Raw genomic sequence first — 27244 nt, 5'->3', positions numbered from 1 at the left:
AGACCTGCAAGTATTGATCCTGCCACCCTTTCTGTTCTTCACTCCCTCTTTACATCCTCCCTTCATTCCTATCTGGCTTAAAAGTTAATCCCGTTATACTCACCACCTTTGCTTTACCATTCAGCTTCTTTGCTTCTCTATTGGTCCTACTTACTGTGTGTCTTTATAAAAACCTTGTTTAAATCCAGCTTTCTCCATCTACTCCCATGACTGCACTCTACCTGTTTAACATTGACGGAGAAAGACACACAGTCCTGTTGACTGATCAAGTTCACCATACTCCTGGGTGACATTTTCATATCATCTCTTCATCTAAACCTCTACCACCACCTCCTCCCACACCCTCACTCTTGCTTCCTAGTTTACTGAGAACCACAGCCAATTAGAAGAGAGCCTCCATGAGCACCTTGCGTCAGCTTCTGTGCCCGCACCCCCACCTCTCGCCTGTGCTTCGGATGAACGATCCCCGCTCTAACCCAGCGCCCGTCCTTCCTGTGGTACAGCTGATCTGCTGCCTTCTTGCCAACTTAGGGGTGTAGAGCAGTACTTCTTCTCTTTCTTGCATCATCGCTTTTCCCTCCCCTATTGGATCTATGCCTTTAGCATTCATGTAGGCTTTAAGTCACTTTCCCTCCCCATTTCCTTCCCTGTGCAGCAAAACTTGTTAGTGTTGCGTCTTCTTGCTGCTTCCAGATAATCTTGGGCCCCTGCCACCTACGTGGAAGACCCAGATGGAGTCCTAGGCTCCCGGCTTCCACCTGGCCCAGCACTAGCCATTATGGCCATTTGGGGAGTAAACCAGCAGGTGGAAGATCCCCCCCCCCCCCACGCCTTTCATATAAATAAGTTTTTAAAGTTTAAAAATACTAAAGTGTTGAATTTTAGCTTATTTTTTTAAATTAAAAAAAAAAAAAACCACAACGTGAGTAGAGATAAATGTCAGGACTGTAGAATCTGGGATAGGACCATGATGTTGTAGATTCCATGGTCTCAATCCGTCCAGGATCCAGTGCCCCCTCACCTGGTGATTGCCAGCACAGAACATCTTGGGTAGCAGGGAAAAAGTTTCCCTGACGTGATGCCTGAAGTTCCTCTCCTCTTTTCTGTGTACACCTTCCCTTAATGATCTCTCCTGGACTTAAAGCTTTAAATCCCATGTATAAGCTGTTACAACTTACTCCTCAAAATAAGATTTGTGCAGCCTGACGTCACATCTCTGTTTATAGTCTACCTAATTGTAGCTTCTATAGTTTATTTTTTTTAATAAAAAAAAGACTTTTCCTTCTTTTTTAAAAAAAATTTTATTCATTTATTTATTGGAAAGGTAGAGTTACAGAGAGGCAGAGACACACACACACACACAGAGAGAGAGAGAGAGAGAGAGAGAGAGAGAGGTCTTCCATCCGCTGGTTCAATCCCCAGATGGCCACAACAGCCACAGCTGCACTGATCTGAAGCCAGGAGCCAGGAGCTGCTTTCAGGTCTCCCATGCAGGTGCAGGGCCCCAAGGACTTGGGCCATCTTCTACTGCTTTCCCAGGCCATAGCAGAGAGCTGGGTTGGAAATGGAGCAGCCGGGACTCGAACTGGTGCCCATATGGGATATTGGCACTGCAGGTGGCAGGTTTACCCTGTACGCCACAGTGCCAGCCCCTCCATAGTTTCTTAAGTTTGTTTTTCCTACCATCTGCTGGTCTCAACAAATGGTACTTCTGTTGTTTGGTTTGGTGAACGACCTTGGAATTGTCCTTGACTTCTCTCTTCCTTGCAAACACGACATCCATTGTTTCAATAAATCATGTTCATGTCCTCACCTTCTAGATTTATCCAACGTCTGCCTAATGCTTAATCACTTCCACTGCTACACAGTAGCCCAGCTCAGTGCCATCTCTTAGCTGAGTGTCACAGTAACCTCCTAATTGGCCTTGCTGCTTCTACACTTGCCCTTACCTCTACCCAGAGTCTCTTCTCACAGAAAGTGGGATGATCCAGTTAAAATACAAATCAGACCAGAGCCCATAACTTTGCTCTGACTCATCCAAGTATAGTTACCCACCAGGCCTTATGTAAATTGGCCTTCAAATACCCAGTACGCTCTTACTTCTCACTGCAGTACCCTCACTCCTCGCTCTGGGTCAGCCAGCCTCTTTGGTACTTCCTAAACCTTCCAACCACACTTACGCCCCGGTGCCTTTGCACTTTTTCCTTCTGCCTGAAGTGCCCCCCGCCCCCCGATCCTCTCATGCCTCATTTCCTCAGTTCCTTTCGATCTTTACTCCAGGACACTTTTCAGTTCTGAAGTCTTCCCTCCCTCTTCTCAGACCTAACTCTCCTGTATCCGTTCTCTGCGTAATTTTTTCCTTAAATATTGTTCCCATTAACAATCTTTGTTTTGCTTATTTATGTTGTATATTTTCTTCCTCCCCCATTAAGAGGTAAATTAAGTGAAGCCAGGAATTTTTGCCAGTTTGGTTCTCTCCAGTTTTTCCAATGCCTAGAATGGCGCTTGCACATAATAGGTGCTCAGTAAGTCTGTGCTGACATACCAGTGACACTCAGTGCAACAAGTGTCCTTGTCCCAAGTCATGCAAGACCAATGACAGGTTCACATCGCTTCCATGTTGTGTTTACTGTGCGACATGAATCCCTTGAGTTAAATGGGAAGCACAATTTCTCATAGTATTTAAAATGTTTTCCCCTATTTTTTTTCTTCTTTTTTTTGAGGATGGGGCTTAGTGACTAGTTCACTTAAGCTAAACACATGCGCCTTATGTCTTTGTGTTTATAAGTACAAATAAGTTATTTATGAAATGTTAACTTTTTAAAATATTAAACAGTAATTTATTTAAAGTGTGATCACTCAGCATTATAATGACTTCTGCCTTTAATGTTGAATCTCCTAGATTTGTGATCTTATCAGTTATCTCTTAGCCAAAAACATTTTGATGATACTATGGATTTGAGAGAGTAAAAAATGCTAATTGACATAATCCTTTAATTTCATATTGATATCTTTGATAGACACTTCACTAAAGGTCAGAAATTGAACCTTTTTAAAAATAATTTACGGGTCAACACTGTGACATAGTGGGTTAAGCAACCACCTGTCATGCTGGCATCCCATATTGCTGCCAGTTCGAGCCCTAGCTACTCCACTTCTGATCCAGCGCCCTGCGGATGGCCTGGGAAAGCAGTAGAAGATGGCCCAGGTGGTTGGGCCCCAGCACCCGTGTTGGAGACCCAGAAGTTCTTGGCTGCTGGCTTTGGATTGGCCCAACTGTGGCTGTTGTGGCCATTTGGGGAGTGAACCTGAGGATGGAAGACCTCTCTCCCTGTCTCTCCCTCTCTCTGTCTGTAACTCTGCCTCTCAAATAAATAAGCATTTTTTTAAAATTTACTTATTTAGTTTTTAAAATTTATTTGAAAGAGAGGGAGAAAGAAAAACATCTTCCATCTGCTTGTTCCCTCCCTAAATGCCTGTAACAGCCTAGACTCAGCCAGGCTGAAACCAGGAAACTGCAGCTCCATCTGGGTCTCCCACATGAGTGGCAGGGACAGAACCACTTAAGCATTGTGCACTGCCTCTTCAGGGTACACCTTAGCAGGAAGCTGGAATCAGTTGTGGAACTGGGACTCAAAGCAAGGCATTCTAATACATAATGCAGGTGTCCCAGGTAATGTCTTACCTTCTGTGCTAAATACCTGCCCCAGAAAATGACCCTGTACCCCTGTTGAAAATGAAATTAATGGATTTCCTGGGGTTGCATCTATAAGGCATCTTGTTTCAAGGCCAGTCAGTGAGGAACTGTCACTGGAGACAGTCACAGGAGAACTGTCTCTGCTAGTATTGTATTAGATAGTAAGTCCAAGAGGTGATGTATTACTTTAAAGTTAGTTTTGGAACAAGCTTCATTACTCATGCTTTCTTGTATTTTCTGATTGTATGGTGATAGCAAATAGTAAGTTAAAAACAATTTATACTTCACAGGGATACAAGTATTTATATCTGACCCCTCAAGATTATAAGAGGGTCAGTGCTCTCAACTCTGTCCACTGTGAACATGTGGAAGATGAAGGAGAATCTAGGTAGGTATATTTGTAACAGAATTATTTGACCAGGACTAAGGAAAGGAGAGTATGGAATTTTTTCTTTAATGCCCTGCTGATAATAATCTTGAAGAGTGTTGAAGATTGCTTATTGCATAATCTGCATGTCTTAGATTTGTATTGTTACTCTGCCACTTACTAACTGAAGGACCTTGTTATTGATGTTTTTAAATTATAATACTTACTCATTTTAGAAAAGTTGAAATGTGTAAACATTTATGAAGAAAAAATAAAAATCATCCACAGTCCTACCCTGAGGCCACAGTTAGGACCTTACCTTATAGTCTGTCTTTTCTACATACATACCTTTAATTATTTCTGACATAATTGACATTAAAACAGTTAAAAGTTTCTTTCACATTTGTTCTTTTCACTAAAAGCTATTTTGGGGATTTTATTAATACCTTAGATTCTTAGGGTCACAGCAAATGCATGATAATTAAAATACACAATTCTGGCCGGCGCCGCGGCTCACTAGGCTAATCCTCCACCTGCGGTGCCGGCACACCGGGTTCTAGTCCCGGTCCGGGCGCTGTATTCTGTCCGGTTGCCCCTCTTCCAGTCCAGCTCTCTGCTGTGGCCCAAGTGCTTGGGCCCTGCACCCGCATGGGAGACCAGGAGAAGCACCTGGCTCCTGTCTTCGGATCAGCGCGGTACGCCGGCCGCAGTGGCCATTGGAGGGTGAACCAACGGTAAAGGAAGACCTTTCTGTCTGTCTCTCTCACTGTCCACTCTGCCTGTCAAAAAAATAAAAAATAAAATACACAATTCTGATCAACTCTCATGTTAATGTGATTTTTTAAGAAATATTTATTTATTTATTTGAAAGGCAGAGTTACAGAGAGGCAGAGGAAGATGTAGAGAGAGAAAGATCTTCCATCCGCCGGTTAACTGCCCAAATGGCTGCAGTAGCCGGAGCTGCGCCAGTCCAAAGCCAGGAGCCAGGAACTTCTTCCCGGTCTCCCATGTGGGTGCAAGGGCCCAAAGACTTGGGCCATCCTCCAATGCTTTCCCAGGCCATAGCAGAGAGCTGGATTGGAAGTGGAGCAGCCAGGATGCGAACCAGTGCCCATATGAGATACCAGGCACTGCAGGCGGCGGCTTTAACCACTACGCCACAGCACCAGTCCTGTTAATGTGATATTAATACTAACAGAAGAGATTCAGTGTAGTTCATAGACACAATTTTAAGGATATAAAGATACTGTCCTTCCTCCCTCCCTCCTTCCTTTCTTTATATTTGAGATAACATATATTTAATTTACATTATAGTCAAAGATTTAATGCTCCACTAAAGAGTTCAACAAGTAAAAATTAAGAAGACCATAGTTCAGCAGGAATATAGAGAAGGGCTATCAACAATGATCAAATCAAAAATGGAAAGATGTCCATTTCACTCGTATAAATTTTAAAATAGTCATAAATCATTAAGACTATAGTAGTATGTCTATATATATTAACTACCACAAATAAGAGAAAATATGTTATTTTTCCCTTTTGGTCTGGCTCATTTCACTTAGCACAATATCTATACTTATTTATTTCTAAGGCAGAGTGATATAGAGAGAAGATCTTCTATCTTGCTTGTTCAGTCCCCAAACGGCTACCGTGACTGGGGCTGGGCCAGACTAAAGTTAGCAGAGGCCCAGGCACTTGAGCCATGTTCTTCCTAGGCACAATAACAGGGAGTTGGATCAGAAGCAGAGTAGCCAGGGCTCAAATCAGCAACCCATATGGGGTGCCAGCATCACAAGCAACAGTATAACCTACTGTGCCACAAGACCAGCCCCTGGAAATTTCTGTTTTAGAAAATAAAATGTACATTTTATTTATTTGGAAAGCAGAGAGACAGAGATATCCCATCCATTGGTTTACTCCCTAAATTTGACTCTGTAACAGCCATAACTGGACCAGACTGAAGGCAAGAGCCAGGAACTCAATCTAGGTCTCCCGTGTGGGTGGCAGGAACTCAATCAGTTGAGCCATTGCTGCTGCATGTTTTAGAGGGTATTTCTTGTATTTTTGAAGTATTACTTGAGAATACAATGTTAATTGCTGTTTTGTATTTCATTATACTGAATATGTTGTATTTGAATATTCAAACTTAATATTTTTAGTGCTATATATTTTAGTGCTATTTCCCTGGGCTGAACATTCTTTTAAAGATGTAAACTTGGGCCGGCGCCGCGGCTCACTAGGCTAATCCTCCGCCTAGCGGCGCCGGCACGCTGGGTTCTAGTCCCGGTCGGGGTGCCGGATTCTGTCCTGGTTGCCCCTCTTCCAGGCCAGCTCTCTGCTGTGGCCCGGGAAGGCAGTGGAGGATGGCCCAAGTGCTTGGGCCCTGCACCCCATGAGAGACCAGGAGAAGCACCTGGCTCCTGCCTTTGGATCAGCGCAGTGCGCCGGCCGCGGCGGCCATTGGAGGATGAACCAACGGCAAAGGAAGACCTTTCTCTCTGTCTCTCTCACTGTCCACTCCTGCCTGTCAAAAATAAAATAAAATAAAATAAAAGATGTAAACTTGTCGAACTATCTCTGATTTTTCCCTTTGGGTTGATTTCTAGATGTGAAATTGCTGATCCAAAAGTCTGTTTTAAGGGATAGGCATTTGGCCTAGCAGTTAAAGGGTCTATTTGGGGTCCAGCACTGTGGCATAGCAGGTTAAGCTGCTGCCTGTAGCACCGGCATCCCATATGAGTGCCAGTTCAAACCCCGCTGCTCCACTCCTGATCCAGCTCCCTGCTGATACACCTGGGAGAACAGTAGAAGATGGCCCGAGTGCTTGGGCCCCTGCACCCATGTGGGAGACCCATAGGAAGCTCCTGGCTTCAGACTGGCCCAGCTCCAGCCATTGCAGCCACCTGGGGTGTGAAAAAGTGGATGGAAGATCTCTCTCTCTCTCTTTCTCTCTGCCTCTCCCTCTCTCTCTTTCTCTCTGCCTCTCCCTCTCTGTAACTCTGCCTTTCAAGTAAAATAATTAAAAAAAAAAAAAAAGTCTACTTGGGACACTTGTATTTCTTATTAGAGTACCTGGTATTGAGTCCTGGCTCCACTTCTTATTCCAGCTTCCTGCTGGTGCACACTCAAAGAGGTAGCAGATGATGGCCCAAGTACTTAGGTTCTTGTGACCTACACGGGGATACCCATGGTTCATTTGGGGAATGAACCAGCAGATGGAAAATACATCTTTCCATTTGTCTGTGTCTATTTCTCTCTGCCTTTCAGATAAATTAATAAATACATAAAATTTTAAGTCCAATTATGAGAGTTTTAAAAAATAATTTCACATTGTCCCCCAAGATCTATATTCTCATCAATAGCTTATGATTGTGCTTGTTTCTAAGTTCTCTTTGTACTTGACAGCATTGATTATCATCAGTTAATAAAGTAGGATAAAACAGCAATTGTTATTTTAACTTGTATTTTTTATTGCCAGTGAAGTTGAACATTTTCATAATCTATCTGCCAGTATTTTCCTGAATGTTAATTGCTCCAATACAGTTTACTGAATTATTCATACTTTCTTGTTTTTTTGTTTTTTCTATTCTTGGGCTAATGCCTCACTGTTTAAGTATTTACTGATTTCTTGATTGTATTTGTTTTAATTTTTTATTTTTTTAATATTTATTTTATTCATTTGGAAGGCAGAGTACAGAAAGTGAGAGGGAAAGACAGAGAGATCTTCCATCTGCTGGTTCAATCCACAAACGGCCACAATGGCCGGGTCTGGGCCACCTGAAGCCAGGAGCCAAGAGCTTCCTCTGTTCTCCCATGTGAGTTCAGGGGCCCAAACACTTCAGCCATCCTCTTGCTTTCCCCAGGTGCATTAGCAGGGCGCTGGATCAGAAATGAAGCAGCCAGGGCTCGAACCGGCACCTAATTTGGATGCCAGCACCACAGGCACTACTGTGCCGGCCACCGATTTCTTACATTCTTAATGTTCACCTAAATCTTAATAACTATTTTCGCCTTTTTATGTGTATACTTTTTTTTTAATTCTCCAAAACTCCATAGTGATTTTGATTCAGATTGCACTAAGTTTTTTGTACCAGAGGTTCCCAAACTTTGATGGTTCATAGTACCCTCAAGGCCTCAATAATTTTTTCACAGCACCTCTTGGCTAAAAGATGCATCTAGTATTTTTGGTTCTTACAGAGTTAAATGCAAAAAAATGCTTAAGTATAATTCTATCAACAATTTGATCATTTAAAAATACACATAAATGGGGAAAATTGCTTCTTAAATAATTACAGTGACCTGCTAAGGGACTGTTTGTGTCCATATAATACCCCAGACTTCAGAATCAAGTAGGATATAGCTACCCTTCTTTGTTCTTCATTAATTTTTGTGTAGAATTTTTTTTCCCCACAGAAATGTTAAAAATCTGACTTTGTAAAGATAGGACATTGTCAAAAGGGATGTAGCACTATCTAAGATTAAATCTTAGACTCCTGGGGCTGGTGTTGTGGCATAGCCGGTAAAGCCATTACGTGTGATGCCAGCATCCCATAAGGGCATCTGTTTGAGTCCCAGCTGCTCCATTTCCAATCCAGCTTCTTGCTAATGGCCTGGCAAAAGCACCAGAAGATGGCCTACGTCTTTGGGCCCCTACCACCCACATGGGAGACCCAGATGAAGCTCCTGTCTTCAGCCTGGCCAGCCCTGGCTGTTGCGGCCATCTGAGGAGTGAACCAGCAGATGGAAAAGCTCTGTCTGTCTCCCTCTCGCTCTGTAGCTCTGACTTTCAAATAAATAAGTAAATCCTTTTTTTAAAAAAAATTCCTCAACTCCTTAAAGAAGGTACTAGTTCTCATGAGATCCATCAGATACTGCATGATAGTATTTCTCTCAGAAATTTAAAATCTGTGGGCTCTCTTCAAGTTCACTGTGCTATCTGGGGATTCCTTGGGGTACAGTGAGGGGATGGTGGGATTTTGCCAATTTCTTTATATTTGTTTGTTTATAAATCTTTTGTATTTTTTATTTCTACTCTGGAATTTATTTAAGATGTGTTTACTTATTTTATTTGTTTATTTATTTGAAATGTAGGGTAACACAGAGACACAGATCTTTGATTTCTGGTTCACTCCCCAAATGATACCAGCAGCCCAGGCTGGGCCAGGCTGAAGCCTAAAGCCAGGAACTCCATCCTGTTTTCTCATGCAGGTGGCAGGAACTCAAGTGTTTGAGCCAGTGTCTACCACTTCCCAGGTCCTTTATCAGGGAATTGGATCAGAAGCAGAGCAACCAGATTTCAAACCTGCACTCCAACGTGGGGTGCAGGCACCCCAAGTGGCGACTTAACACACTGACCACAATGCATGCCCGCCTGTCTCCATTATATTTTGTAGCTCTTTATTACTCGTGTCTATGAAAGCTGTTGATTTTGCATATCGCTCTTGTTACAAAGCAAGTCTTTTCTGTTAAGAAGTTTCTCATCTGAAAAGATGAGCATCAAGTAAGTGAAAACCCTTAACCGCAGTGCTAAGCACCTAGCAGGCAGTCAGAAATCCTGACTGTGGGGCAGGTGTTTGGTGTAGCAGTTAAGCCACCACTTGGAATGCCCGTATCCCATCGTGGATGGCCTAGGTTTGGGTTATGGCTCTGCTCTCCTTTCCAGCTTCCTGCTAATGCACCCACTGGGAGGCAACAGATGACGACTTAAGTGGCGTTGTCCTTGCCACCCGTATGGGAGACCCTCATGGAGTTTTTGGTTCTTGGCTCTAGCTATTGCAGGCATTTGGAGAGTGAGCAAGCAGACAGAAGAGCTCTTTCTGTCTCCCTGTCTCCATATCTGTGCCTTTCATATAAATAAGTGGTTTTTAAAATCTTTGCTCTTGTTATTATTATCTTTAAGAATGGAGATATTACCTATCACTATGGATTGTTGTAAGAATCAAAAGCTGCATGTATTAATGTTAATTGTAACACACCACACAAAGGTTTTTTTATTCTAACACTTAAAATTTAGTATTACTGAGAGAATGATAGTCCTAGATGGTAGAGGACTCAGGTCATAGAGCAGAAAAGCGGGACATTTTTATTCCTTTTCATGTAATAGAGTGGGAGACAGTGCTACTTAACAAATCACGAACTCCTGTGGAGCAAAACGCAGCCCGTAGGAAGGAAGATGTGCTTTACAGGGGAAGCTGACCAGGCCCTGAGTGGCGATGACTGCGCGGCATGTGGACCTTATAAAAAGGACACCTTCCCCCTTCCCCAAAGTAATGTGTTTCATTAACCCCTTACGGGATGTTAATGAAATGTTGTCATGTACAACATAACTCTTGAATCTACAGTTTAGATACAGAACAAAAAGAAGAATTGAGGAATTATTGAATATTGGGAGAGGCTAAAAATAGAAAAGCAAGGAGATCTGGGAAGCATAGATGCAAAGTCACATACCAACAGCAAGGGCAAAGGAAAGGAATTGATGGAGGGCTGAAAATAAAGAAGGGAGCAGAGAAATATAGGGGCAGAGAGAAGTAGTTTAAGAGCCACTATGGGATACTTATTTATTATTTCAATTTATAAAACTATGCCCAGTGCCAAGCCTTCTGGGTACACATGGAACAATAAATAATATATGCCCATCTCTACTTCCAACTTTGTATTTTTCCTTTCTTTTATTAGTTGCATTCCCCATCTCCCATTTCCCATTATCAGCTATCACTCCTAATCCCCTGCCAGGAAGACAGATGAGTGACTCCCACTAGATGCACAGGATGCTTTCCGGACAACTTGGTCAGCATTTCACTTCTACACACATTCCACCTGCCCCTCCAGAGAACCATAGCCAGGAACCCTCATGTATACACTTGATATTTATGAAGAAACAGGAATGAGAGTACACTGTTTTGGACTTCACTTCATCCCTGATTGGAAAAAGGAGAGGATTTTTTTCGCCTGAGAAACTGGCCCGAGCATTCGTACTCTGTCTCTGTTTGGATTTTTTTATTCGTGTGCAAAATTACCTAAACTTACTGTTTAATGTCTATTGCTTATTATAAAGGTATACATTGACCCTGTTTTTGAGAAACTAGTTTTAGAAAGTAGGAGAGGCCATCCAAAATCTGGTAGCCATCTGTGTGTCCAGGCCTGTCTTTTTTGCTTTGGTTTAACTCTCATGTTAACCTTTAGATAAAATTGTACCCATTTTACAGAAGTTACTATATGTTCTCCAGAGTCACATTACTCTCCATATATGAGCAAGGATTTAAATCTTTGTACTTAATTCCACACTTTGCTGTTTCTGTTGTACTGTATTACTTCCAGGTAAAATAGGAAGGATATATGAGTGAGGTTAAGAAGGAAAGCTGCGTGAAGGGAGAGTGTAAAGCCCTGGTGTTAGACATAAGCGTCCCATTCCCTTTCAGCAGTCTTTGAGTGGTGATCCTTGTTGTGATGATTTGCTGGTACTGTGATTAACCTTTATAATTCAGCATGGCTATATCCAACAGGTACAAGATAACGGATATTATTGGGAAGGAAGAGGGACTTGGAGCAGAGAACCTTCGAGGTTCTGGAATGATTGCTGGGGAGTCTTCCTTGGCCTATGACGAGATCATCACCATTAGCCTGGTAAAACTTCCCAGAATGTGACATTTTTGAAGAGATGACCCTGCGGCTTCGTTTATCTTTGCCCTCATCACTGCTGTTCAGTCTGGAATGTCTTGAAAGTTAAATATCCACAATTTTATTTTATAATGCATGATAGTGAGAAGATGTGATAATGCAAGTAACTGAATTGCCCAAATAAACCTGGGCTCGTTTTAGCTGTTAGTTTAACTTCGTATTTCTCTAAATATTCTACCAGGCTTCTTAGAGCTTGGATTTCTCCTCCTGTTATAACTTTGCCTGCTCATGTCTCTAGTAGTGATGCCAGGCATCTGTAAAATGGCCACAAGTAGAGAAATGATGAGCTCATGACCTTGGAAGTGTCTGATACTTGAATTACTGATTGAATTTTATCTCTTCTTTTCTTTGGTAAATTGTTTCTGTATTGTTAGAACCTAGACAGACTTCATAAAAAGCCATGTGTATTTCTGTCGGTGTGGATTTTATCTATCTGTGCCTTCATTCTTGAGAGGACACAGCATATGACATTCACAACTTTTTGTTTTTTAAGGTGACGTGCCGGGCCATTGGGATTGGGGCTTACCTTGTCCGACTGGGACAGAGAACGATCCAGGTTGAGAATTCTCATTTAATTCTCACAGGCGCTGGGGCCCTCAACAAAGTAAGTTCCTAGGGTTTGGGAGAAGTGTGTGAAAGTATTTGAAGATTCTTGTGAATTCTTCACTCGGGATCTTGACTGGAGAGGAGTGATTCAGGCCAGCCCTCCCTCGGGTGGTGTCTGCCTCTCCATCATCCTTGCCCACTGGCTTGCTTACCTCCTTATTCCTTATTTATTCATTTCACTCTAATATCTATTACATGTGAGGTACTGTTCCAAGCTCTGTGTATGATAAGTCAGTGAAGTGGTCATGTAAAACCCCTGCTCCAAAGAGCTTACTTTCTATTGTTTATCTAGAAAGACCAAGAATTAATTGAATGCTTCTGTTCTGTCTTGACACCCCTCCTTTTTTCTCACCCATGTCTTCAGGGATGTGAGAAGATCGATTCTCACTTGGAGCTGTCTCTGATTCCAGTTGTACAGCTCCTATTTTGGATCTATAGCATGGATTATGCACTGGCCTAGGTGTTGAAGACAGCAAGTTTCATTGTTTAGAGAAGTCTGTGAATGTACCTCTAGAAAGGGCAGTTATGGTGATCTTTTGTGTGTGGAAGATATACCTGGTAAAGATTGAGTGGGAAGACAGGTGAATAGATGCATGGATTTCTGGGAGTTTGTCAGAGAGCTTCATCTTCCTTCCAAAGAAAGGCTTGAGCTGCTTTAATCCAAGTTCAGAGGGACTTTTCTCAGGGAGGGAAAATGGATGTTGGGGTTCCTCCTACCAAGAGTAAAAACTGCCTACACATACTTGAATATGCAGAAGACAGTGCAGGCATAAGTAAATCATTTTCTCCAAGTCAGTAATGTGCAACAGAATAGTCTGGGGCTGGCTGCCCTATATGGTTTATACATCCTCTTAGCTCCTCAACTTTCCTATCCATTAAAGGGGGATAATAGGAAGCGGGATACACAGCAGACTCATAGAATGGCAGCTGTCCTAAACAGCACTCTGGCCTCAGAATCAGCCCTTAAGGCATTCAGATCCAGCTGAAAAGCCCATGAGAGTATTTCAGGCATGGAAAGCCAAGACACTCTGGCAAAAAAAAAAAAAAGGACCGAAATGAAAGATCTCGTGTGAGTGAGATCCCAGTGGAAAGAACAGGTCGTCAAAGAAGGAGGTACCTTTCTCTGAAGGGAGGAGAGAACTTCCACTTTGACTATGACCTTGTCTAAATATGATCAGAGTCGGCGAACTCAAAAGGCTTCAATAGCCTCGGCAACTCATGACAAGAGCCTAGGGTGATTACTGATGCCATAAACAAGAGTGTTAATTTGTTAAGTCAACAACAGGAGTCACTGTGCACTTACTCCTCATGTAGGATCTCTGTCCTTAATGTGCTGTACATTGTGATTTAATGCTATAACTAGTACTCAAACAGTATTTTTCACTTTGTGTTTCTATGTGGGTGCAAACTGTTGAAATTTTTACTTATATGCTAAACTGATCTTCTGTATATAAAGAATATATAAAGAATATATAAATAAAAGTTAAAAAAAAGTTAATGAGGAATGGCAAAAAAAAAAATAGTTTACACTTTCAAATAATGTTGTGGATACCAAATGAGAAAACATGAGTAAAAGTGCTTGGTACTAGGCACAGAGTGTTGGCCTTCACTGGAACTCCAGTTCCTCTTTCCTCGCTCCTACTAGATTGGAAGGTAAGCATGTAGCCAGGGACTGAGTTGTGTTGGATAATGTCTTTGGTAGACTTTCAGGAATTTTGAAGGCCAGCCTTGGCTTTCTGGTGAAGGACAGGAACGAAGCATCCTCTCATTCCCATTTAGAAAAAGTTGATCTTTTTATTGGCCCAGTGGGGGGGCGTCACTGGCTCTGATCAAAATGCTCTCTGCCCTCCTGTGAACTCACAGGCTTGCCGAGGTTTGCTTGTGGCTCCAGGGGAAGCCAGAGTAGTGCTAGCCTGGCAGACTTGGCCACCCCTCTCTTTTCTGGGAGAGGAGCCTAGAAACGAAGATTGTGAACACCACTACTGAAGACGATTGCAGAGGGGAAAACAGCTGAAAGGCTTAATTTTTTTTTAGTTGATCTTTTGGCTACCTTCTTAGAAGGAGATGTTGATGAATGTTAAAGAAGATTTTTGATATCATTAATCTGTGAGGGTAGAATTTAAAATAATACCTACATTTCCATGATGTTCTCATACCTGGACACAGAGTTAGTTTCTGAAATTTGTCTTTTTTTTTTTTTTAATTAGACAGTGAGAGAGAGAGAGAGAGAGAGAGAGAGAAAGGTCTTCCTTCCATTGGTTCACCCCCCAAATGGCCACCACAGCCAGCACTGCACTGATCTGAAGCCAGGAGCCAGGTGCTTGCTTCCTCCTGGTCTCCCATGCGGGTGCAGGGGCCCAAGCACTTGGGCCATCCTCCACTGCACTCCCGGGCCACAGCAGAGAGCTGGACAACAAGAGGAGCAGCCGGGACTAGAACCCTGTGTCCATATGGGATGCCGGTGGCACAGGCAGAGAATTAAACAAGTGAGCCATGGCACTGGCCCCTGAAATGTGTCTTTTTAGGTTGCATTTTTTTCTCCCAAAATACTATCCTTTTGTTTTTTAAAGATTTATTTATTTTACTTGAAAGTCACAGTTACACACAGAGAGAGGAAGAGTCACACAGAGAGAGAGAGAGGTCTTCCATCTGCTGGTTCACTCCCCAAATGGCCACAACAGCTGGAGCTGTGCTGATCCAAAGCCAGGAGCCAGGAGCCTCTTATGGGTCTCCCATGCAGGTGCAGGGACACAAGCAGTTGGGCCAGCTTCTACTGCTTTCCCAGGCCATAGCAGAGAGCTGGATCAGAAGTGGAGCAGCTGGGACTAGAACCAGTGCCCATGTGGGATGCTGGCACTGAAGCTTTACTCACTATGCCAGCCCCCCAAAATACTATCTTAAACACAAAGAATATTACCAAAAGCAAGGTTAGGTTTTTTTGTTTATGTTTTTTTGGTTTTAATTTTTTTTTTTTTTTTGCCTAACAACTTGATAGTTGAATTTATTTTGTGCGATTTTTTTCTTAACATCTGGTTACATCATCATGATCAAATTTATTATATTCACTTTCCTCCTAGTCCGCAGGGTTGCTTGTTAAAGGAAAAGGCTAGTCGCAGGCAGAAAGACGAGTAAAGCTGCAGCTGTAACTCAGCGAACGATGCTCATTTCCAGAAGGACGTGATCATTTTTAGCTGAAGGGAACGACCAGTTATAGTGGTTTCCTAATCCTGCTCTGCCTGCTTCCCTGTCTCCATGTCAGCACCTCTTAAATACAGAGTCGTGTTGCTGGAGGACACCTGGTTTCATGCAAATTCATTAAGAATGTCCTATCAGCCCCTTTGCTTATCAGGTATGAAAAAGGAGACTGTGGGAGCCAGCACGCTCAGACTGCCTCTGACTCACTGCTTGCGCAGGTTCTTTGTGTGCTGATGGCTTTCTGCAGCTCTGCCTTTCTTTCTGCAGGTATTTCTCTGTCTTCATACTCGGAGTGTTTCAAGTCACTCTGAGTGGGTGTCTGTTTCGTGTGAGCGCTGATCTCTCTGTCTCTTTGTGTCTGTGTCTTGCCCATGGATATCTGTCTTCCCCTCTTTCTGCCTGTGTGCCTCCCTGAGTATCCATGTGCAAGGAAGTCTTTGTGTTTGAAACAGTGTCAAGTCCCCCTCTTACACCTTGACTGTTTTGTTCATAGTATGTGTGTACCTGTATAAAGTGGAAATGTAGATGGTACATGCAAGCTTATATATGGTCTTAGACTGTGAACATTTGACCCTTGCCTTTCCGAGTCTTCATCCTTTATGTTAAACACTGGGGTGAAGAATAAGAAGGGGGGTGGTGCGCAGAGGTTGTAGGAAAAAAAAAATCTTGTGTGTGCAAGTGCCGATCCCGTTGACCCCTTTGAAAATTGAAATAATGATAATGCGCGTCTCCTGACTGCATCAAAGTATCAGCACATCAAAAGCCAGGAGGCATGAAATGCAAATGATAAAGTGAAAGCAGATGGATTGTGCGTGATCGCCTGATGCCCAATGAATTTTAAAAGGTGCTGGTTTGCAAGGGGGGGATGTGGGGGTTGGGGGTGGGGGGACTGAAATAAACACGTTATCCCTGCGATTTTTTTTTTTTTGTTCTTGACGCTCACTCCTGACAATATTTTTTCACACTTCAGTGAACACCCACTCCATCTCTCTCCCTCTCTCTCCCTGTCTCCCTCTCTCTCTTTTCTCTCCTCTCCAGCTCCCCCCTCCCCGCCTCTTACACGTCTCAGGTCATGTCGCTGCAGCTCCGGTGGAAATAATAAGATATAAACCACGAGGTTGGTATTTGCATAGAAATAGCATGGAGCCCCAGGCAGCAAGGGAGAAGGACACCGGGATCATTTGTCTAAAATTTTAATGAAAACTTTTGCTGAGACAGAGATTTTTTACAAACTTTCTTTCTCCCTGCTTTCCCCTTTCCTCCCCGCCTCCCCAGCCCCATCGCTGATTTGAGTTCACATGCTTCAATCCGAAGAGAAAGATTGACACGTAGTCACATAATGCAGCAACATGTAAATTGTCGGTTCCTTTCATAGATCCGAAGCTGCTTAACACGTGCGCATATGCCTCCGCTTTTGAGGCGACACCCCACCTGGGCGCTCACATGGTATTCCTGACCTGGTTTTCATTAGTCTACACCTCCCTACCTTTTGCTTCCAGAGACTCTGACTCTTTTTAAAGGATTTCCTTTTGTAGCCAGCAGTAGTGACCTGCATGTGAAACGTAAACACTTGAGCGGTTTCCTGGTGTTTCACTTTCAGTGGTTTCTCTGTTCGTGGGCATCATCTTTGCCATTGTGTCCTTTATTGCAAGACCAGAAAGTGTTTCCCACATTTGTATTTTTAATCTCTTTCCTCTTACAGTTTCAGTATTTTGTGTACTGTCTCTCCAGTCTTTCTTGCTTTGTTGAATAGCAGTTATTTGTGAAATACTCAAATATTACTAGCTGAGGAAGGCTACATTGTCTGGAAATACTTCTGAACTGAAGGCAGTGAGTCTATGACTGAGGCAGCCCAAATGGGTTTATTTGAAACTCAAAATGAAGAACCTCTGTCTGGTTCCTTGCTATTTTCTGGGGTGCTCTAGTGGTGTCATGGCCATTTTACAGATAGGAAAACTAAAACAGTAAGAAGGAAATGGACAAGGTTCCATTGACAGAGACCTGATCAGGGTCAGAAGATGACCCTCGATGACCCTAAGTTTTATTAGACAGGCTCAGCTCTCTATGCTTTGTGTCCGTAAAACCCAAGAAGAGAAGGTGATTTGGTCGTTTTCCTTTGTGTCCAAAGTCAGGAGAGTTATGACATAAATGAGAAGCCTCTCGGGGCAGGCTGTTTCATGTCACTCAAGGAAATAGATGTTGGGTTCCTAACTGCAGCAGCCGTAGGCTGCAGGTGGCAGGTTGTTGAGAAAGCCTCACTGATCGGTGAGCTCATACTTGGCAAGCGTGGCAGACTGCCCTGCTTGCAAGGAGCTATGCTGGCCTGGCAGAGTGCGATTCCTGTGTCCCAACTGGCCAGGTAGACCCCTAAGGAGCTGAGGTGATTTGCAGAATCCCAGGTCGAGATGCCCCTTGCACATGCGCAGTTTCATATTTACTTCTCCCCTACCAGGTCACCTCTCCATTTTCTGTTGAGTCTGTTTAGCATAATGTCAGGTGAAGGATAGGCTGGTAGGAGCTCTGAAGTAGAGTTGAGTCTGCCAAGCTTCAGACCATTGCCTAAGATTTGGTGAGAGCCCCCACTGTATACATGGACATTGGTTTGCAGCTTACAGTTTGTCCTGTGGACAGCAACTGCCTATAGAGATGAGGCATGGGCTGGGCTGATGGCTGTGATAAGTGGGTGATGGACTCATTCCAGGGGTGAATTGTGACTTCCTTGTGGTAAGCATTTTAAGGCTTCTGCTTCTATTTTAGAAAAAAAAAAAAAATCCCATAATCTCATCCCCCTTAATGAGATCAGACCCCTATTTCCACTGAAACTGCCAGGAAGAAAGAAAATTACATGATGGATGTGGCTAGGGCTGTTAGTCTTGTAAGTGGCTAATTCTGTTAATCTTGCTTTTGAGACTTGGTCCAAGTTTATCCCTCTTTGGATCTTGGTTTTCATATGCACATTTGTGTGTAGCTCTGCAATATGAAATGTGAAGTTGTCACCACTGACGCTGTTGGGCATAGTACCAGAGCTCTTGCCGTGAGTGGGACTTGTGTGTTGCACCAGGGGCCTGCAGTGGGCAGTCTGTGTGCTCACCCGTGACTCTGTGACACACAGAGTGAGAGTCCTGAAGGGAGGATGATTGAGATCTCACTGTGAGGCAGGCGATGTCGTGGCTCTCATGTCACTTAGAGAGATTAGAAGCATGGGCTCTCGTGCCAGGCTCCCCAGGTTTAATTCCTGGCTCTACCACCTCCGTGACCTTGGACAACTTACTTAACCTCTTTAGGTTACACTTGAATTAGCTGTAAAATGGGGAGTGATAATAGTACCTATCCAGTGGGGTTGTTGTGAGTTTGAGTTTATGTAAGTGAACACTGGCTAGCCCTGTTGTCATCTTTTCTAAGGTGCATTTAGGATCTTTTCTCATCCCACTTCATTATCTAGGCCCCGGAAAGGAAATAATAAACACAGCACTCTGGATACTTTCTGATTATTTGAAAGCAAAAATTCCTTCAAGGAAATGAGAGACAGCAGTTCTCACCATAGCAGTACATTCATGTATTGACTTCACCGGTAGATGTTATCTAAAGACAATCAGCGTACTTGGGAAAGCCATTAACGTGAGAGGCACCATGTTCGGTCATGATAGGGTAGTATATGTGTCAGTCATCTGTCTGTGAGAGTCCCCAAGGACTTGTTGATACAATAGGCTGTAATCACTCTAAGGATCAGTCCAGCAATTTGCATTTTTAAAAGTCCCTAACTACCTATTTTCACAATAGACAGTCCCTGTACCCCCCTAGCTCCAGATGGGATCACTCTCCCTTTTAAAAGGGGCGCTTTCACTTCCTTTCTGAGTAAGCTGTGCTTTAGCACTGTGACCAAGTCCTCAGAGAGAGTTGCTGTGGGCAGATCTCCTTAATTTTCAAACTGCCCCCACCCCACCCCACTCCCACATAGACGTAAACCCCCAAGATAGGGGTCAATCTGGCTCCGTTTGTGGGAGTGGTTTAGTTTTTGTTTGATGTTCTTTGGATTTGGAAGAAAACTATACCAGAGGAGTTGGACTCTGAGTGAGCCTTGGTGATCTCCCAGCCGCCTGATCCTGAGCGCTCGGGTTTGGAGAGCTCACAGGTAGACTTGCCATTCGGAGCTCCACTGCAGAAGTTGCCTCACACTCTCTAAGAGGTTTAGATGCCAAGGGCTTAGGGCCATGAGCACCAGTCCAGAGTGCCTAGATGAAGTGAAAGCTCTGAGGCCCGGCTTGGGGCACTGAATACAGACTCAATGTTTATCATATTGGGTGACGTATTACAGATGTGCTCAAACTTTTTGAGGTTTCTGAACTTTAGATTAGAGAAGAAAAAAAAAAACTTCAATCTATCCCCTCTGCCATTTCCTGGATGACTTTAGGCTTTAATCTATTTTAGAGGCTCAGTTTCCTCCTTGTAAAATGGGTCAGAGACATGATACATCTCCCACCTTTAACTGAGAGACCAGAGAATCCTTCAGTCTTAAATTCTGTGTGATTTCTAGTATTTTGTGATGTTATGAAAATGTATATTGCTCTGTAGCCAGAGAACTAAGCTAGGCTTAGACAGGGGAGAGCAGGTTGGGGAGGAGAATTAAAGGTATGATATATCAGGATATTATATATTAGTAAGATTACATATTAGTGGTGTGTAAAATTATTACATATCGGTAAGATTAGAAATGGAAATTGTAGAGCAGAATGACATAATGAATTGTGTTTTCTTCTTATCTAGATTATGGAAAAATAAATATTATATGGTGGTGTCATGAAAAATCGCAAGTGGCCATAGAATTATAAATGTTGGCAATGGAAGGATCCTCAGAAGTCCAAGCACCCAGTTGTTGGCTTGTACTTCCTCTGTGACATCCTTGCCAAATACTCATTCAGTTATACTTGAGGAGACATGCAACTGAAGGGAAGCTTAGCACATTTTGAGCCAATTCTTTTCATTTACATAATGTTTTTCCTTATATTTAGCTAAAGTCTGTTTCCCTGTACAGACAGATTTTTTTTAAGATTTATTTATTTGAAAGAGTTACAGAGAGAGAGGGAAATAAAGAGTGATTTTCCATCTGCTGGTTCACTCTCCAAATAGCCACAACTACTGGCTACTGGGGCTGGGCCAGGCCAGAACCAGGAGCTTCCTCTAGGTCTCCCCCATGAGTACAGGGGCCCAGCCACTTGGGCCATCCTCCACTGCTTTCCCAGGTGCATTAGCAGGGAGCTGGATTGGAAATAGAGCAATCCTATATGGGATGCTGACTTCATATGTGGCTGCTTTACCCACTATGCCACAATGCAGGTCCCAGACTGATTATCTTAAAAATAGTGTTCGAGGTGGGCATTTGGTACAGCAGTTAAGACACCACTTGGAATATCTGCACCCCATGTTAGAGTGCCTAGCTTCCAGTCCTGGTTCAGCTTCCTGATAATGTGCACCCTGGAAAGCAGCAGGTGATGGGTCCCTGCCACCCCTGTGGGAGATACAGGTACAATTCCGGGCTCCTGGCTTCAGCTTGGCTCAGCTCCAGCTATTGCAGGCATTTGGGGAGAGTGAACCAATGGTTGGGAGGACCTCTCTCTCTCTCTCTCTTTCAAATAAATAAAGAAATACATCAACTTTTAAACGGTGGTATTCAAAATCAACAAAGAAGCTCCTGATTTTATGGTAAGACCTGTGAGAAATTGAATGGAACCAAAGTCTTTGCTGAGTATTTTTCCTTCAGAGTCTGATCTTGTCTAAAGAACAAATGTAATAAACATGAAAGTACTGTCCTAAAGTAGAGAAGAAACTGAATTCATAAATAACATTCTTACCAGCTAAATTTAAGAAATAAGTAGTGATTACAAGGGAAGCCATTTCAACTGAATTTCACTCCAAAGTACTCAGTAGAACCTTGGGGTCTCCTGCCGAGTGTCACGCAGGACTTTGGAGCCAGTCTCCTGCTTTGTCATTGCCTGTTACGTGGACGCGAGGTTGGAGGACAGGTCACTCTGGGTGCTGTATTTTTAGATAACAGCTAAAGCTCACTGGGTTCAAGGTTTGGTAGTCAGTAAAGGGGCTGTAGACTGGGGGTATTCAAAGCCTTAATGGCACACAAACAAGAGCTACCCTGCTGAAGCGTCTCACCCTCTCACCTCCACGAGCAGTTGCTGGCTCGCTGCCTCCTGTGGACCTGTGTTGTGCCTCCACCTTCTCTCCAGAGAGTCTGTTCCCACCTCCAGAATGCTGAGGCACCCTGAGGATTACAGTGAAGAAATGCCTCTGCCTCTCTCGGGCCATGCGTGTGGGACCTCTGCTGTTTCTGCTCTGATCAAACATTGCCCTTGAACTAAGTGCCCACTTAGGGCTGTGAGCATGGTCCCTTTGGCAGAACAGTTTCTTTAGCTTCTTCATTTCCTAGTCAGTCATACATTACACCTTCATCTATTGGATTTTTCTTCCCCTTTCTCTCTGTCTACACATATTCATAGCTCTGTCTCTGCAGATCATTGTTCACTCAAAGCTTTGCTATTCTGTCAACCCCTCACTTCTCCCTTCAACCTTTTTTCTCCCCCTAGCCCCAGCCTGAAACTCAAGTAAATTAGCTTTTCACCCATGCCCCCCAGTTTAAAAAAAAATCCCCTACTCTTCCAACAGGGTCTGTTCTTGGATTTGCAGTCAGCAGCCATCTCCAATAACCATCAGGCTGTCAGCTGTGCCGCTCCCCTCTACCTCCCACCTCCCCCATCACTCACCAGAGGAAAAAGAGAGCCAGAGCAAGAGCTTGAAATATATCATGCAATAGTGTATCATGAATTTGTTGTGAATCACAGCAGTGAAGCAGGTTTATTTATTTCTGAGACCTTAAATCAATACAAAGTAGGTCTCTTAGTTCTGAAGCTGGGATGGAGTGTGAAAAAATGAGCCCATTGTACTCTTAAAACTTTGGGGAAAGGAGATGACAGCTATATAATTCCATTTACCAGGCACTAGGGGCTTTAATGTGAAGGTGACAGGGAGCTCTTTGTGCATTTAGAGCACCATATCTTCTAAATAAAAGATCTGTAGACTTGATAGTGGAGCATAGCTCCAACTTTAATAATCTCCAAGCATTAGACCAAGCCAATATGTTCCCAAGTCAGAAAGGTTCCCCCCACCACCACCACTCATAAATTAAAAGTGCAAGAACTGCACACGTTGGTAAATTAGAAATGCAAGGACTCTGGTCTTTTCTAGGAGCAAGAGAGACCTAGGCCCTGGCTGTGCATAGGCTGTTGTGTGAATATGATAAAGACTCAGGAAAGAAACGAGACTGTTTAGAAACCTGACTCCTGGCTGTTCATCATTCCAGGGATGTCCCCTGTGCACGGATCCAAATCTAGCTATGCCCCCTCCTCATTCAGAGTCACCATCATCACACGTTCTAATCAGCTAATGCACACAGTGAGGACTGCTGAATTATGGAAGGAGAAGATTTAAGAGCTTTTTTTAGATTGAACTACAGATTACTATACCTGGGCTTCAAGTTTTTGTGGTTGATTCTTGACGGGTTCCTAATTTTAATAATGTCTCAGTGTCTGGGATTTAAACCCTTCAGAATAGTGTGCACTTCTTGAGAAATTGAGAAATCAGTGTTATTAAGGAAAAGAACCTACCCAAATTTAACAAAGAGCATAAAATGTGAAGTCCAGACCATTGGAACATAATCAGTTTTTGAATGTCTTCATTTTCTATCTATCTGACCCATTGATAAAATACACCTTTTCTAAAAAGAAAGGATTTATGCAGCTTAGTAAAGCATCCTTAATATAAGGTTGTAGTATATTCGTTTATAATTCTAGCCCAGGTAAAGAGTTTTGAAAGTGAGCGAGGAACTCCAGTGTCTACACTGGGGAACTCTTAAAAAGATAGAAAAAGGGAACCGCTCATTTTATTGAACCACGTACATGTTATGTCACTGATATGAAAGACTTGTTTGTATTAGTTCAACTTGCTGAAAATGTACATCAAAGTTGAGTTTTTACTGAGCCCTGAAATTGATGGTAGTTCACATTCATTCATTCATTCATTCATTTTATTTTAATTTATTTGAAAGACAGAGTTACAGAGAGAGGCAGAGACAGAGAGAGAGGTCTTCCAACCTGTGGTTCACTCCCCAGATGGCTGCAACTTCCAGAAGCCAGGAGCCAGGAACTTCTTCCAGGTCTCCCACGTGGGTGCAGGGGCCCAAGCACCTGGGCCATCTTCTACTGCTTTCTCAGGCCACAGCAGAGAGCTGGATCGGAAGAGGAGCAGCCGGGACTCACACCGGTGCCCATATGGGATGCCGGCGCTTCAGGCCAGGGCTTTATGCCTACTGCGCCACAGCACCAGCCCCTTATTTATTTATTTTTAAAAATTTATTTTATCCATTTTGAAAGACAGAGTTACAGAGAGAGGTAGAGGCAGAGAGAGACAGAGGTCCTCCATTCCACTGGTTCACTCCCCAAATGACCGCAACGGCGAGAACTGAGCTGATGCGAAGCCAGGTGCCAGGAGCTTCCTCCAGGTCTCCCACACAGGTGCAGGGACCCAAGAAGTTGGGCCATCTTCTGCTTTCCCAGGCCATAGCACAGAACTGGATCAGAAGTGGAGCAGGGGGACCTGAACCGGCACCCATATAGGGTGCCAGGTGCTGCAGGCTGGGGCTTTAACCCACTATGCCACAGTGCCAGCCCCCAACACATGCATTTATTACATGCCTGTTTTGTATAAAGCCCTCTTAGGTTGAACAGTACAAAGATTACTGCTGCTTTCATGTAGCTTAAATTTTAGGCTAAGAGGTAATAATAGGCTTCCCATGTATTCTAAGGGAAAAACTTAAGTTGTTGCCACAAGATGTAAATAAGAAAACATAAACACAAAACCCACAGGGATGAAATCTGCTGGTCCCTACGAAGCCAGGCCTTGGGAAGCAGACCTCGGGTGTCTGGCCTTGTAGCTACCTACCTAGTTAGAAAAAGCAATAAAAGATGACAGGGCTTTTTTTAATTTCCATTTTTAGAAAACATATCTTATGAAAGACTGGTGTTCAGAATTCATGAAGAACTACCAAAACTCAATAATAAGAAAACAGTGATGAGGAATGCATGGAAGGGCTGGTGCTGTGGTATAGTGGGCTAAGCCTCCCCTTGTGGCACCAGAATCCCATGGGGCACTGGTTCGAGTCCTGGCTGCTCCACTTTTGATCCAACTCTCTGGTATGGCCTGGGAAAGCAGTAGAAGATGGCCCAAGTGCTTGTAGGAGACCCAGAAGAAGCTCTTGTCTCCTGACTTCAGATCAGCCCGGCTCTGTCCTTTGTGGCCAACTGGGGAGTAAAGCAGAGGACGGAAGACCTTTCTCTCTGTATCTCCCTCTCAAATAATAAAATAATAATAATAAAAAGAATGTAGGGAAGAAATTTGGATAGATCCTTCACCTAACAAGATGTAAGCATAGCAAATAAACATATGGAAGATACTTATCATCAGTCATTAGGGAAATGCAAATTAAAACTGCAATGAGACACCACTAAAACTTTTTTAAATGTTTAACTGATAAATTCCAAATGTTGATGAGGATATGGGACATCTGGAACTCTCACAAATTGTTGGTGGGAATGCAGAATGGTACATCCACTTTGAAGAGGGTCTTTTTTTTTTTTTTTAAAGATTTATTTATTTGAATGGCAGAGTTAGAGAGAAAGGTCGTCTGTCTGCTGGTTCACTTCTCCATTCTTCTGCTGCTTTCCCAGGGCATAGCAGAGAGCTGGAATGGAAGTGGAGCAGCCAGGACTAGAACCGCCACCCATATGGGATGCTGGCCCTGCATGTGGTAGCTTTACTTGCTATGCCACAGCACCGACACCTGAAAAGAGTCTCTTTAAAATATAAATGTATATATCTATATAAAGTCAGTTATACACTTAACATATAACCTGCAATCTCACTTGGAACTCTTTACCTCATGGAAATGAAAATGTATATCCATAGAACAAAATGGACAGAAATGTCCTTAGCAGCTTTAGCCATAATCCACCCAATGGCAAACAGATGTGCAAGGCAGGGTACTTCCATAAAATGGAATACCTGTTGGCAATTACAAGGAATTCCTGATACCGGCCCCAGCATGAATTCATCTGATGCATTATGCTGACTGCAAGAAGCTAGACCACCAAGGCCACATACTGTGTGACTCCATTTGTATAACATTCTAGAAAAGGCGAAACTACCAGGGCAGAAAGATCAGTGGTGGTTAGGGGTGGGAGAAGGGGACTGGTTACAAAGGAGCATGAAGGAACTTTGGGGATGATGAACGCACTCTGTCCCGATGGTGGTGGTGTTTCCACGACTCTGTGTTTGTCAGAATTCATGGAAGTGCAATTAAATGGACAGTTTTACAGTGTATAAGTTATATTTCCATAAACCACACTTTATTTAAAATTTTAATTATTTCCATATTTGGAATTAATTTATTGTCAGAACTCTCAAGTTGCTAGCTGAATGGGCAGTTGATGGATGGTGACTTCTTTGCAGTCAGCTTTCTCTGTGGAGGCCTACATTTTTTCTCTCATAGGTTTGACAGGAAACTATCCCGTGGCTCCTGTCTACCCCTTTATGTTACAAAAGAGTCTCCATTCTTCCCACTCCACCTTCTAATCCTGCTGTCCTTCCCTGTCTAGCTCATTCCTCTGTTGTCCAGTGAGCCCTCCTTCGCCCTCCAATTCAGTAAACAGGTGTTCCCGTGCTGTTTCCGGCCTGCCTCTCAGTGTCCTTTGGTCAGCTTCTCTTTCCTGTCACTATAACACAGTCCCTTTGCCCCAGTTGATCCTTCAGGAAACCTCATCACTTCATAATTTGCCATGTATAGAGAGATTTTTGATCTTATAGTGGATGGCCTTGAATTCAGCTGTGGCTCAAGTCAGAGGCCTGTCCCTTCTCCGGGAGTGGAAAATCACCGAGCCCGTTCCCTACTCCAGACATAGTAGTCTACCAGCACTCCCGTCTGCCAGTCACGGGAGGGGCCATAACAGTGGGGAGAAGTTGTCACCCTGCGACTGTGTATTAAGAACACCCACCTACTCTGGTCCTGTCTCACTAGAGATTTAATTCTATTCACCCTTGGATATATTTCTGGAGAAACATTTACACAGTGATATGTGCTGCACCACTTAAAATTGTTAATTGGAGATTGAATTACTTGTCAGCTTTTAAAAATGTAGTCTTCTAAGGTCAGGAAGGAGTGGATGAGCTATTACAGGTTTTCCTTGCCCTTCCTCTCTTCTCTCACCCCCGCCCCTCTATCATCCATCCTCCTCTCTTTTGTCCCTGTTTTGCCACTTTTTCCTGCACCCATTGTTCTTTCTCCTCCCTCTGTCGCTTTAGCCAAAGCTTTATCAATACCTCACCAGATCCCAGAGTGACTTTAGTGTCTAGAATCACGGATGAAGCCCAGTGATGACGATTGCTCCGTGAATTTACAAAACGCCTCCTCAGATCCTCTTGAGAATGGAAATACCCTAATGAGAAAAGCATTGCAATGAGGGCTCAGCCTGTGTAGCCTAATTCTTGGATGCAGGAGGAATTTTGTCCTCCCTGCTTCTTTAAATAGAAGATGCTCTGACCCACTGAGGACTGTCTGGAAGCAGGGAGGAAGCGGTGGCAGATTT

At 43.4% G+C, this 27244-nt stretch overlaps 1 protein-coding gene across 12 annotated transcripts in view; it reads left to right on the top strand.

The window, feature by feature from the left end:
• Nucleotides 1-27244, top strand: part of ACACA (acetyl-CoA carboxylase alpha) — a 318142-nt gene that overhangs the window by 239975 nt on the left and 50923 nt on the right. For all 12 annotated transcript variants that reach the window (XM_008271164.5, XM_008271159.5, XM_089317362.1 and 9 more), the window contains 3 exons: nt 3988-4085; nt 11567-11687; nt 12235-12345. In XM_008271164.5, coding sequence (XP_008269386.3) covers nt 3988-4085; nt 11567-11687; nt 12235-12345 — 330 coding nt within the window. The remainder of the gene's footprint in view (nt 1-3987; nt 4086-11566; nt 11688-12234; nt 12346-27244) is intronic.

This window comes from Oryctolagus cuniculus, chromosome 17 (genome assembly GCF_051225735.1).
Source record: "Oryctolagus cuniculus isolate XC-2025 breed Fujian yellow rabbit chromosome 17, ASM5122573v1, whole genome shotgun sequence".
NCBI lineage: Eukaryota > Metazoa > Chordata > Mammalia > Lagomorpha > Leporidae > Oryctolagus > Oryctolagus cuniculus.
This window is presented reverse-complemented; position numbering and strand designations above follow the sequence as displayed.